General features: G+C 39.8%; 1 protein-coding gene across 3 annotated transcripts in view; it reads right to left on the minus strand.

Annotated features, from left to right (window-relative positions):
• The window catches only part of ACSS3 (acyl-CoA synthetase short-chain family member 3), a 156975-nt gene that overhangs the window by 91642 nt on the left and 50697 nt on the right, over positions 1 to 14636 (minus strand). For all 3 annotated transcript variants that reach the window (XM_003481763.4, XM_021093056.1, XM_021093057.1), the window contains exons 3-5: positions 9710 to 9898; positions 6353 to 6487; positions 2869 to 3009 (exon numbers count right to left, since the gene is read on the minus strand). In XM_003481763.4, coding sequence (XP_003481811.2) covers positions 2869 to 3009; positions 6353 to 6487; positions 9710 to 9898 — 465 coding nt within the window. The remainder of the gene's footprint in view (positions 1 to 2868; positions 3010 to 6352; positions 6488 to 9709; positions 9899 to 14636) is intronic.

The following is a 14636-nucleotide window of genomic DNA, read 5'->3' on the forward strand; positions in this document are numbered from 1 at the left end:
GCCTTTGCAAAATGTACTTGCTCCCATGATTTAAACATGATATCTACACGTGATGACCTCCGTGCCCCAAGATCTACCTCAACACTCAGATGTACTCTTGAATCCAGATTTTCACTTCCACCTACTGGCCGGGCATCCCCATGTTAAGGCCCCAAAGGCACATCACACTCACTAGGTCCAAAAACGCCCCCTTTTCCCAGCTCCAAGCCATTCTCCTGTGTTTCTGGTTCAGTATCTATTCGTAACCACCCTCCTATGTTCTCAGGTTCAAAATCTGGACTTCTCCTCTGCCTTGCTCCCATCCTTGAACCAAATCTGAGTGCTCCCTAATAAGTCAGCTGTCCTAAGTCCTAAATGAAACGCAGCTTGAAAACTAATCTCCTTGCATCCACTGTGTGTAGCTGCCTACCTTCCCAATTTTGCAAGGGTTACTGTCCTTCATATGTTGCTCTCTTTCTTAAGAAGCATTCATGTTTTCCATGCCTTACATACCAAATATATCCTAAATTTCATGGCTCAATTTTAAGCAACTGGCCCTTGCCTATATATCTGGCCATTTCTTTCTTTGCAGCAAATGCACTAGCCATCCTGGAACCGTCCTTATACACTCCTGCTTTCCTGCAGTTGACCCAATCGGCCCAGAATGCCTTCTTTCCCAAAATGTCACTCTATGAAGTTCTAGTCATGCTTCACATGTCACCCTGTCAAGAGCTTTCCCCGCTATCACCCTGAGAAAACAGCCCTCGCGCTCTTTCCATCACCTTGACCTTGCTTCACTCTTCTTCCTCATACATCTCATATTACAGGGCTCTTTAGTGGTTCAGCGCCTGTGTCCAGCCATAGAATGTCAAACTTCTAAAAAGGAAGCCAAACACATATTTGGCTGCTCAGTAATATTTGTTGAATTACTGGAATTTCATCCTTCAGACATCATTCAATCTTATCTTTTCAGGAAAAGAGAAGTCGCATTGACCTTTAGGCAAGGATCCCAGTCTACCTTGCCCTGCCTGTGTTCATAGATATTTCAACTTTACTTCACTGAAGGGAGTGCAGTTGATTCATATTTTTAATCTCTTTGAACCCCTCATGAACACTTAGGAATACCTACTGAATTAAGCTCAATCGATTGTGAACAGAACTCTTGGAACAAGTAAAGCCTTCTCCAATCTACAGAAACAGCTCATCTTCAGGATGGTCTATTAGAAGGAAAATGAGGATGACTGAAATGTCGAGTGATCTTCGATTTGGGCATCTAGGAATCTTGAAAAGAACTTCTGGACCCAGAGAAACCTGGAATCGCCAAGACGCTTCCTTATTTGGAACCACCCCTTTTTATATTAAATGCTCTGGATATTACTTTTATTTTGTCTCTACCACACTGGCTGAATCAGTTTTGAGTTGATGATGCTTTCTTCCTCTGCCCTCTCAAATGCATCTCCGTCGAGGCCACAGTGAATTTGAGAGTGATTTAAAGTCACAAAGGTTTTTATAAAATCCTTTTGGGCTTTTAAGGATCTAAAGCGATTTCTTTTTTTTTTTTTTTTAGTTTGGTTAGGTTATACTATGTTTTCAGGGTCAGTGGTTTCCTCTCATGTTGATACTTTTATATTGGATTATAACTTGCTAAGTCCCCCTTTATTTTACCAAAACATTCCACTGGACTCTATGCGGCTGATGCATAATGCACAACTGCAAAAAATGGAAGGTAAGGATTGCATCCAGAAGGTCACCTGGACTGCTTAAACAAATATTAGAATCCTAAGTAGAAGAAATCTTATTTTTCAGATGACCAGAGTTGTTAAAAAAAAAAAATCATGGGGCTTTGATTCTACAATGACACAAATAACTTCATGTATAGGCATTTATTTATGCACGCAACAAAAATGTGAGTGCCAACTACATACAAGACACAATGGTAGACCAAAATGTAATAAAACATGGCCTATGGACTCAGAGTGAATATAATCCCCCACCAAATGTTTTCTTTTTCATAAGCAAGTGAATTTCATACGAAACATTTTAATTTTCCTTTGTAAAAATCTAAACTAACAGAATCACTACTATAAAAATAGTGGTTATGTTTCAGAATTCTGACGCTACAAAGATCTAATAATGATAGAGAGCAATGCTCTATAGGAGTCTAGTGACTGTGAAAGTCCCTTTGCTCACTAACCTTCCAACATTTAAAAAATATTGAACTCCTTAATAAAGATGGATAGGGAGATGATATCATAAGCCTTTATGAAGTTATATAGAGAAACACTAGTATTTGAACATAGCAGGCAAATGGTATTTTTCTGGTACCTGACCCATTCAGGAGCACTGACTTTTAACTCTGCTTTGTGAAAATACCTTTCATGGTAAGAAGACTTAAAAATCTTGAGCATCTTCAGTGCTTCAAATCAAATGGGTCAATACTCTGGATAAACTGCCTGTTGTTCGAACTGTCTAGGCCAATTCTCAAACTTGCATTGATAACAATGAACTGAATTCCCCTAAATCAGAAATCAGTTTCACACGGTATGAAAGTTATACCTCAATTCAAAAAATGAAAATATTTCATTTAAAATACATTTCATAAAACTCTATTAAACCAACTCCTATTCACTCAAATATATATGAATTTTAAAGGCTTACTAAAGTAATTGAATACTGCTGACATCTGTGAAGATTTTGAAAGAAACAGGAACAAAGTGTTTGACATTAAATATAATGATTTTTTCTACATTTAGACACAACATTTCTTAAGATACGAACGACCTAAATTGAAAACTCAAGGTAAGGTCTGCAAATACTTTCAGTCAGTAATCAAATATTCTTGGTGCAAAAATAATCTGCCAATATGACTATCCCTAAAAGAGTGCATACCTTTGGCAACCCTGTCGTTCCAGATGTGTACAGAATATACAGTGGATGTTCAGAAAGAACAGGAACACAATCTTGCGACTGTGCTTTTGCCATCTCTTCATCCCAATCGAGGTCACGCCCTGAAGCCAAGGGAACCGTCTCCTACAGAGCAAAAAAATAGGAATATGCAATGAGCATAAGCCAGAAAAACACTGGAGAGCAGCTAAATCTGTATTAGTTGGAGCATCTGACTGAAATCTAGGCCTATGTATCACTAAATATCAGACTTAGAACTCAGTATCTCAAAATCCTAAGTTAAAAGTTCATAAAAAAAAAAAAATCCAAAATTTGACACTGGCTTCAACTGAACTTACAAAAGAAAACATTTTATTCATGTCTAGGGTGAGCCTTAAGAGATTCAATGTGGAGTTCCCTGGTGGCTCAGCAGGTTAAGGACCTGGTGGTATCACTGCTGCAGCTCTGGTTACTACAGTGGCACTGGTTCAATCCCTGACCCAGGAACTTCCACATGCCGTGGGCATGGCCAAAAAAAAAAAAAAATTTTTAATTAAAAAAAAAAATTCAACGTGGTGCAGGCATGTTTTCACCGATAGTCAGTGCTTAACAGACGTTTTTGTTTCTGTAAATGTATGTTCACTATTAACCTGATAAACCACTATTTTTGATCATCCATGTTACTTTGGAACAACTGTCATCACAATGAAATCTCAACTAACTCATTAAAATTTCTCTTTATACAAGGGCCATTTAGGAGCCATACTGTGGCCATTTTTTCCAAATGAGAGACTATTAAATCAGTTTCAGGGGTGAAGCAGTAATGTACTTTTGCTTTTTTCAAGAACAAAATCAGTTTTGAAATTAATGAGCAAATGCGACATACATAAAAAGCTACTCGTTTTCCTCCACCTAAGTCATTGACTAATATGGGAGAAATGTTTGCTCTCTTCCTGTTCCTTAAAAGGCAGTCTTGGGGGGAGCACCAGGGGTGACTGATGGACCTGCCCCTGCTGGTGATGCAGTCACTGCTTGCCTGAGGCTTAGGCATGGCAGCCAGGTTTTTATCTGCTCTGGCAAAAATGCAATCTGCTTAATGAGATGCAACACTGAGCCTCATAATTTGTGTCTCTATAAACCCAAAGCAAAGCCAATCCACTGGGCTTAATTACTGCCTCAACAGCAGGTCAGATATGAAGGACAAGAGATAGCATTTAAGATAAAGATAAGTCAGGACAGAGGGAAGGGTTTCAAGCAAAACCAAGAGGGACAGAAGGGCAGCTAGACATGGGAGGGGAAAGCAGAGCATCGATCTCCTCCTATTAAGAAGAGAAAGAAGATTCTTTGCTTGGGAAGATCTGAATAGGAAACATTTGTATCCATACCCAGTGGGCGTATAAAGGAAAAGAAAATAACACACAGCTTGTTGGTGAAAAGCCTTAAACTGAGTTCAAATCTTGGCTCCCCCGCTCATTAGCTGTGTCTTTGGGCTGTGACCTGGCCAGGACTCAGTTTATCTGTAAGGCGGACCCGTAACAGCAACTTCATTGGTTCACAAGAATGTCTCAGTTAAATGAGGAGTATGTGAACGGACTTAACACTGGGCCCAGCATAAGTTCTTGATAAATTCTCTGTGCATTCTTCTGTGTGTGACCAGCACACACATGCTCGCATAAAAGCTTGTGTGTCTGTGTGTTCCCACCCTTCCTCTAATCATCCCTTACAGAAGCCTTCTTTATTGCTGACTTTGAAGTCCCTGATTGGACTGCAACAAACCTTTTTTAAAAATATGTTAGAGGTCATCTGAAAGAAACTTAAAATTCTTCTTCAAGACAGTAAAAACATTAAAATCATTGAGTGCTGCAGTTCATGACCCACAGACCACTGCAGCTCTACACAGGGATTTAATGGCAATTGCTGGGTGGTAAGCAAAATGACACAGCTGTAATGCTCTCTGCTCTTATACCTTGTCATTTAAACATCTTCAACAGCCAACCTCTCAAGAGCTCCACAAAATGATACACGATTCTTTGCACACTTGCAATTCTCCTTCTGCAAAAAACTCGTCTGCTAGAAACCCAAGTTGGTCCCACTATAAATAACTGCATGGATGTAAAAATCAAGTGAGCAATCGGGCACATTTACTAGAAAAGCATCATACAATAGAGTCAGTGATATAGAACACCGCTTGCTCTTCATTCATGGGTCACGGAATAATTTATCTGTTTAGACCATTCCTATTTTGTTTTCCTGAACATAGTATTTATTTCCAGCCCAAATACCTTTCCTAGAATTTTTAAAAGACATTTTACATGCAAATGAGCCACATCTTGCCATGAGGCTGGGCAGCTGAGAGATAAAGGATACAGTCAAGTGTAGGCATTCAGAACATGACCTGACACTAGCAAGACAGTTGCTTTATCTCTCTTTTTATTGGATTCCTCTTCCTTAAAATGGGAGTAATGCCTCACTCATAAAATCATTAGGAAGACTTTGAAAATCACCCATGAATAAGGTGTCTTAAAAATCACACCGACATGCTTTTTAGGACGGCTCACCCTTGAACAACAGGGGTTTGAAGAGCAAGAGTTCATTTATACACAGATTTTTTTCCAATAAATGTACTGGAAATATTTTTGGAGATTTGTGGCAATTTGAAAAACTCAAAAATGAACCACACTGCCTAGAAATATCAAAAAAATTAGAATAAGTTACGTTATGAATGCACACATGTAGATACCAGTGTATCTTTACACAGACATAAGGTGAATGATAATGAATATTAAATTAATAATGCGTTAGTTAATGGCTATGTTAGTAAAACACAGAACCTCTGCAGTGTTTGCATCATGTGAGGCAATGATGATGGAAGGACTGAAGGATGATTCATCTTGTAAACAGATGCCGTAGATTTACGATATGAATAAATACAGTTCAGTCCTGTAAACGTATTTTCTCCTCCTCATGATTTTAATAACATTTTCTTTTTTCTAGCTTACTTCACTGTAGGAATACAATCTATAATACACCGACCACACAAAACATGTGATAATCGGCTGGTTATGTTATGGATAAGGCTTCCAGTCAACAACAGGCTATCGGTTAAGTTTATGGGGGAGTAAAAATTTTAAGATTTCTGACTTCCCAGGTGGCAAGTGTCCCTAACCCCTGCATTTGGTCAACTGTATTATTATTATTATGTAAATTAATAAAGGACACAATAGATTTTACACTGAATCCAATGTATAATCCAACTCATTATACGTTGAATCCACTGAATCCAATTCATGAATATTACAGATAGTTCTGTTTCAATCTTTTGTTTCAAGTTATTTTTTGTAAAGACAGAAAATATTCCTTTTGCCAAAAATAGCGACATTCAGGAAGTATATTTAATAGTTGATAAATCAAGTGTTCCTTCCAAATAGTCAGCAAGAGTTGTCCTTACCACATCACCATAAGCAAGACCCAAACTCAGTATTCACATTACCATATTTGGACGATTATAAATGAGAACTTTGTCTGGCTTGTGTTGTCCTATTCTCATCGCTTCTTCTAGAATTGGCATGTATTCTACCTTCCTTCCAGGTTCAATGCCAAATGACGCTGTAACAACCACCTTGGGCTACAATGAAAAATAAATAAGTAAATAATTGAGAAATCTTAATCATCCTAATTAATCACACAACGTCAGGTGCAGGCCAACAATGTGACATATCTAAAGAAACGTTTGAGGGAGTTCCCATCATGGAGCAGTGGAAACAATCCGACTAGGAACCATGAGGTTGCAGGTTTGACCCCTGGCCTCACTCAGTGGGTTAAGGATCTGGTGTTGCCCTGAGCTGTGCTATAGGTCACAGACGTGGCTGGGATCTGGCATTGCTGTGGCTGTGGCATAGGCTGGCAGCTGTAGCTCTGATTGGACCCCTAGCCTGGAAACCTCCATATGCCACGGGTGTAGCCCTTAAAAAAAAAAAAGGTTTGAATGATCTGTTCTCTATTGAATAAATGTCCTAAAAACCAAAAAACTATTTTTGGGGGGTGCGGGTGGGGAGGGGCACACCTGTGGCACCTGAAAGTTCCCAGGCTAGGAGTCGAACTGGAGCCACAGATGGCAGCCACAGCCACAGCCACAGCCACGCAGGATCCCCGACCCACTGAGCAAGGCCAGGAATCAAACCCCCATCCCCATGAATGCTAGTCAGATTTGTTTCCACTACACCACAATGGGACCTCCGAAAAAACTAGTTTTAAATGTTATAGACCTCACAACTTCCTCACAAATCTCACTTACCTGTTTGGAATTACACAATGATATTTTTGGATAATAAATATGAGCTGTTTAAAAATTACTTTCCAAAGAATTTCATTAAGCCGGTAGATGTGCATTTGCCAGGAACCAGTGAAAAGGAAGCCTAGGGCCCCCTCACTTGCAGAGGCCTGAGTAACATCTAGTTGTTGCTGAAGCTGTAGCATCTTTTAGGGGGTAAGACCCAGCCTGGTTGCTATCAGGAAGGATTTCCAAGGCTTTCCATGTAAGCATCTCTGCTTAAAGGTCTAAAGACCTCAGAAGGAAGAGACCTGAATCTCTAATAACAACGTCTATGATTCTTCTCTTGTTCTAAATGCCTACTCATTTCCACCAAATGTGCATTTGCAATTTTGTCACATTTTTCTTAAACGGGCCTGCAGATCACTTAAATTTCAGGCCCCCGAGAGCCTGAACCTGCCCCTTTCATTAAGACACACCTGGCACTCTTCTTTACCTGACAACTTGCTAGTCATTCTTCAAGATATGCGCAGGTACTGTATTCAAAAGACTCCTTGGTAGATCCTGGGCAGGCCTCAGATGCCCAACTAGAGTCAACGTGTTCCGTCACCCCCTTCACTGCACAGAAAGCTCTCCAGGGCCAAATCTGGACCCCAGGACCTCCCTGTCTCCATTGGCTGGTACAGCGCTTGCCATACCATAAGCTCTCAATAAACATTTGTGGCACTGAAGTAGAACTCTCATTAATTTGCAAAACAAGCATGTCTTTACTCTTTTAAGCACACTGTTTCTTCATGGAGAAATCCAAAGCAAAGGAGACAGATAATAAATTATTCAGGAGACAGATAATCAATCCAAGATAGTACGTCTGTGCCTGAGCTTTGGTTTCTGGTTACAACATGTCTCATCGGGGAAGGCTTATATTATGCCAAATATATGCATATATAGCACTTTCTGCTTTTTAATATCATTTAACATTCATGGAGCTGAGGCTCAGTGCAGCTGCATAGCGTGCCCCAGGTTACGAGTGGAGGAAACAGAAGGAGGGCCAGTTCTGAATGATTTCAGACCCTGTCTCTTTCCACTGTATCAAGCTGCCTTCTAAAAGGAGAAAAAAAAAAAAAAAGGAAAGAATTGAAAAAGTAAGTCTTGGAATCTTTTTATTACATTTTTAAAGGTCATACATTTGAATATAATTCACATTTTAACACCTGTAATACTTACAACAATAACTCTAGATAACATTCCCCAAGATTAGAATTCCGCATAAATGAAAGTTACACATCAAATTAAAAACACATATTGAATATATCAAAAGTTGAATAATTTAATAAAGTCGAAACTAGACTCTTCCTCGAGAAAATAACCCCTTTCACATTTCTATTAACAACCTTCTATTGGAGGTTTTATTCCACCTCAACTGATTTGTTAGAACACATTTTTCCCAATTTCATCTGTTAAAATAAAACCTTTCCTTCACCTATTTAGTTGAAAATCATGACATCAAAATCATCCATTTTCACCTATTACTTCTGTCCAAATATCTCAACTATATACCTCAATCTCCATCTTCTCATCTTCAATTTGACCTACTCAATGGTTCTGCCCAGAAGGATGTACATCTATTGTCGAAATCCTTCGCAAGGCTTGGCATGTCTGTGTATCTGCAGACACATGTGCCTGTGCCTGTGCGTGTGATGAGTGAAAACTCCAGTGGTACAGCATTAGATTTATAAATTCTTCATATAAATGTATATATGTTTATAACTTTCTCCACACTGCAGAAAATATTTTTTAAACGAAACAATACATACCATACCTTGGCCCAAACAGAGTTGATGTCTGCAGCTAAAAAACTGACCTCTACAGCTTCCTCAGAGCAGTCCCCAACCACCCACTGATGTGCAGATCAGTGACTGCTATTTCCCCCTAGATTTCCCTTCATAAGCACCAACGCAACATGTTTTTCAAAAGAGAGAAAGAGAGAGAGAAAAAGAAAAAAGAAAAAAGAATCCAGCCAGTTAGTGCACAAAGCAGCTTCCTTGTTCTAATAACTGATCTATTACCAGGTGAAGTCAGATATGCAAAACCTCACTCTACACCTGGCACTCAGGGGACGCTCAGTGTCTATCAGCTCCCTTCCTTGTGAAGAATGTCTCATCCTGGGCTTGTACAGCTCTAAAGGTCAATCCTCTATATGCCAGGCCCTGTGTTAAGTGTCGTTTATTAACCAGTTCCAAGGACAATACCAGACATAGAGTGGAAGCTGAATAAATACACGTTGAATGAATACATGGTTATTCATGTATTGTTTTTCTTAAATGTCTTATACACACAAAGCTAACTTGAAAGGCATGCACCTTATATGTCATGTGCCTCACAGCATCTAGGAAGATGTCTTTCACATATAGGACAAACTCAAAAAGATAAGATTTTGGTTAACAGAGTATGCCAAACACAAAGTCAACTTTAACCCCCTTCAACAGCAGGATCTCCGGAGTACAGATCGCTCTTGGATACACATGGCTGTACTTGACGTAGCTGCTACTTACGCCTTCAGACAGAGCTCTTCCTTACCTTTGCGTGATCAATGCGGCTGCTTAGTTCTTTGGATGCGAATCCCCCAAATATGAGGCTGTGGATGGCGCCTATCCTGGCACAGGCCAGCATGGTGTACATTGCCTGAGGGATCATGGGCATGTAAATGACCACAGTGTCCCCCTTGCTGACGCCATGCTTGACCAGAACACCAGCCAGCCTGGAGACCTAGAAAGAGATCATAGATCCGCTCAGTGTCTCCTGTGTTAGTTCACTGAACTTCTACTCAGGGCCAGAAGATGGTCAGCCCCTTGGCAGTAAATTAAAGGAGTCTGAGTGATAGATATTTGACAATGATGCTAAGAGGTCAGATGGTGACAGTAACGACAGACACCCATCCTATAACAACTGCTTACAAACCAACTTGCTTTTATGCCGTGTGAACTTCACGGCTTACATGTGCTGAATTAATCACTCAGTGACACATGTACTGGGCAACCACCATGCGCCATTGTGTTTAGAGTTGGGAATACAACATCCAAACACAAAGATACAGCAGGTTCCCACTGTGGCTCAGTGGGAACAAACCCAACTAGTGTCCATGAGGCTGGGGGAGTTCAATCCCAGGCCTCGCTCAGTTGGTTAAGGATCTTGGTGTTGCCATGAGCTGTGATGTAGGCTGCAAATGTGGCTCAGATATGGCACAGCTGTGGCTGTGGCTGCGGCTGTGGCCAGCAGCTGCAACGCTGATTCAACCCCTAGCCTGGGAACTTCCAGATGCCGCAGGTATGGCCCTAAAAAAGCAAAACCTGTATACACACACACACACACACACACACACACACAACACAGGCTTTGATGCTAAAGGGAGAATCTATCAAGTGAGCAGAAAAATAAAACAATTGCAAATTTAGATATATATGCTGGGTTAACTGTTGGAGGGAAAAGTATGGATTAAGACGGAAAGCATATCATTATGCAATCCTAAGTTAATGAAGACAGATTCTATTACCATTTCTATTTTTAAGATAAGGTAATAAATAGCTAAACTGAGGTCACTGAGCTAGCAAATGGCGTAACCAGGATCCATCGCAGGCCTTTTGCCCCATAGTCTTTGCCATTCCACTGCTTTAAACCAATTACCTTTGCTTTATCATTGTTTTCAATACTAATTATCCATACAAAGTGACTGCCCACTATACGGAGAGCATGCACATCAACTTTTTACTTTTAACGTGTTCTGGGGACCAAACATACAAATGTCTCTTTCCTTTTCACGTGTATTTTTTTGCAATTTCTAGTAACCAAAAAATAGGTCATAAGCCTATACATGATGTAATCTGCTGCAAGAAACCTTTCTGTGGGCAATTACAGCAGCGTGGGAAATATGCCCAGACCTACAGAAGAAATTTAACATTTAGAGTGCCACTCCTGGCATTATCATTGCTAAGGCTTGGGCTGGCGCCCTGGTCTGGGAACTTTTGCATGCTGCAGACCTGGCCAAAAAAAAAAAAAGAGAGAGAGAGAGAGAGAGAAAGAAGTTCTATATTCTTTCATTTAAAAATATATAAAGGGTTTCTATACATCACACACAGTTTTCTGAGACATCAGTAAACAAAACAAGACAAAAATCTCTATTCTCCACGTACTTATATTTTAGCAGAGAATAGGTTACAAACATAATAGGCAAATTATGTATTACAGTGAAATGTATTCACTGCTATTTGATGAGGGGTAGAGTAAAATAGAGGGGATTGAGAGGGCAAGGGACATAATTCTCAATGAGACGAGCAAGCTGGACCTCACGAAGAAAGGGAGACTTCAGGAATGACAAGTGGGACGTCGAAACTAAGCGAGTACCTGCGAGTTACTATTTCAGGCAGAAAGAACACCAGCGCGGTGGCATAAGGGCGATCACGTGTGATGTGACTGAGGAACAGAACAGAGACCAGGGATGCAGAAACAGAAACAACAAGTGAGAAAGTGGCCATGGATCAGGTTGGACAGCTAAAGGGACTGGAGGAAGCCAGCGGGCAAATGGACGGGGCATGGCCGGCCTCTGAAAGGGATGATGAATGGAGGAGGCCTGAGAGAAGGAACGAGGCCACACCGCTATTTGTGGTTCCTTTCATTCCCCTCGGCCTCTCCCACTTTGTGAACAAGTTCAAAGGAGTCTGAATCCTGGTCCTTCTTCCTTTTTCTCTCTATTCACTTCCTCTGTGCAGATGCAGAAAGATGCGGTCAAGGTCAAGGGCTCTGGGGAAAGATAGAAAGTAACAAACAACCACCTCTGTGTTTTATCCTGCCCTAAATTGCCAGGCCTGATTTAGTGGTATCTTTTTAAGAACCCCAAGTTGCCCAGCAGAAAGCTACAAGAAAAATAAATCAACGTAACATAAATCATCAACTTAAATTCTATACAGAGCTCAAGAACCAAGACAAACACTGAAGGTCACATATCCAAACATCTCGGTGTGTATAATCCCTGCAGAAAGTGGCCACGCTCTGTGATCACATTACCAGGTGTCCCATTTAAGACACAGCACTGGGAGAGACCAGTGACAAGAGTCTGTCCTATTTACAGCTACAGCCTTGGCATCTTACATAGTGGGCAATGAAAAGAATCTTCCACCAAGACTCAATCTAGCAAGGATGCAGCCACTTGATAATGCAGAATGACTTCACAATGCTGCTAGAAGACATCCAAATTGTTTTGTCCTCTGAAAGAAACGAAATCAATAAATTCAAGATGTTTTTTGAAAGAAAGAGCTCACAAGGGCTCAAAGTGGCCCCAAGATGGGGCCACACCTGTGTCATATGGACGTTCCCAGGCCAGGGGTCGACTTGGAACTGCAGCTGCCGGCCTGCGCCATAGGCACAGCAACACCAGATCTGAACCGCAAATGCAACCTACACTGCAGCTTGAGGCCATGCTAGATCCTTAACCTTCACCCACTGAGCCAGGCCGGGAATCGAACCTGAATCCTCACAGAGAAGTTGGACCCTTAACCTACTGATCCACAAAGGGAACTCCCCCTAAGATGCATTTAAGTTGGGGTGCTACTGCTCCTTAATTTAAAAATGAGTCCACATACTAAAATTAGAAGGTTTCAGATTTCCAGGTTCTCTTGAAAAACTGGAAGGTCTGGGAACACTAGGGCTGTGTTCTTGAATGACAGCAATCAATTGAACCTGATGATAAGCTGCTGAGTTTGCCATGAATTGGCCATTCCTTAGGGCTATTACAGAGCTTGCATTTTTCCTTCCTTTCTGTGTTTAAAATACCTTCTTCTACATCCTGTTTATCAAGTGCTCATACCATTGTTCCATAATCACAGAGATGTGATATATGCCAATAATTGATTTTTTTTCCTCCCATGGACTTCCATTTGTATTATCTGCCCGGCTCCTATAGGCATCTGAGCTGTTACCCACTAAGACAATTTTCTTTTCAAATTAGGCTGCACTATGTCTATATCACCACTAGATGGTGCCCATTTGGCCTTGTTAATCGGTTGGTACAGTTACTCCTCAATGTTTCAACATGCTCATCACAACCAGAGCTGTTCTGAAGACAAAAGTTTCACCTAATCAACCGAGAAAATACTTGTCAGTACTTTAGAGGCTAAATGTTACCCCAGTAAAAATTTCCATGGTAACTTTAGAAGTAAAAATACATAATATGAGAAATATATATGAATGGGGAAATGGGAATATATGTTTCAGGTAAGACTCTTAATAAATATGCTTATGAAAAATACAACATTAGCTCATAGCAAAAAATGGACATTAATTTCATGTGAAAATATTTGAGAATGTTTCATTAAAAATATTCCTTGATAATATTAAATCTAGAGTTGGTTAATATGGAAACCCCAGATCAGAATACTCAAGTCTTACCTCAGATGCAAAAATAATCATTTTGAAAATAAGTGTAAGCAACAGTGAGCAATCAGAGGAAAGATCTAGAAATTCCACTCACCTAAGCGTTCATAATTACTCCAAGTTCTACGGATCCAATGAAAAGGACAATTTGATTATTGCTACATCAGGGTTCACCTTGTTTTCACTGGGTTTCAGATGGAAATTTATCAAAGGGAAGGAGGATGGATCCTATTTTACTCAATTGCATTCTTATCCTATCATCGCTGTGTGAGTGTAGATGTGTAATTTCTATTATCATCCAAAGGAAAAATATTTTAACATGGCATTTTGTAAAACCTAGTGTTTTTCAACTGAAGAAAAAGTTAAATCACCCAATCCATATTCACCTTTGCGCCTTTTTGAGATTATCTTAACTATAGTTTTTGTAACTGTGTTAACTTGTCAATGATGTAATGGTTTTCTGACTGGCACCCATCAGTAAAACTGGTTTTCGTTTTGATTTCAAGGGCAATATACACCCCATACAATTATGGTCAGTCGGTGCTACTCCAGCAACACGAGGATAACCGAGCCAGGAAGGAGGCCTGACGACACAAAACAAAGGCATATATTCATTTGCTTCTTCCAACCTGATACATGAATTAATCATTATTTTAGTACTGATTTCAAGTTAACTTTAATATCTAAGTATCCTCCATGGATTCAGTTTATACAGTATCTGCTATGTGTCCATTCTGCAGCTGCAAAAATGAGGACGATATAGTTTTCAAGGAGATTCAGGGTCCAAGAAATAATAACACACACAGGACATGATAAGAGAAGAAAATACAACAACAGATATATATAGATAGATGGATAGATAGATATATAAAATGTAAAATGGTATATACTATATTTGGTTTATATGTATATATACATATATATAAAACACACCTTATATAACTGCTATATAAACCAAATATAGCATATACAAGGAAAAACTTTGAATTTTAGAATTGTAAAATAAAAATGTACAAGCATAAATAATTTTAAAATTTTAAATAAAATATGTACTCATTTGGGAAAAATCTTCAAAAACAGT

Source organism: Sus scrofa, chromosome 5, assembly GCF_000003025.6.
Source record: "Sus scrofa isolate TJ Tabasco breed Duroc chromosome 5, Sscrofa11.1, whole genome shotgun sequence".
In the NCBI taxonomy this organism is placed as follows: domain Eukaryota; kingdom Metazoa; phylum Chordata; class Mammalia; order Artiodactyla; family Suidae; genus Sus; species Sus scrofa.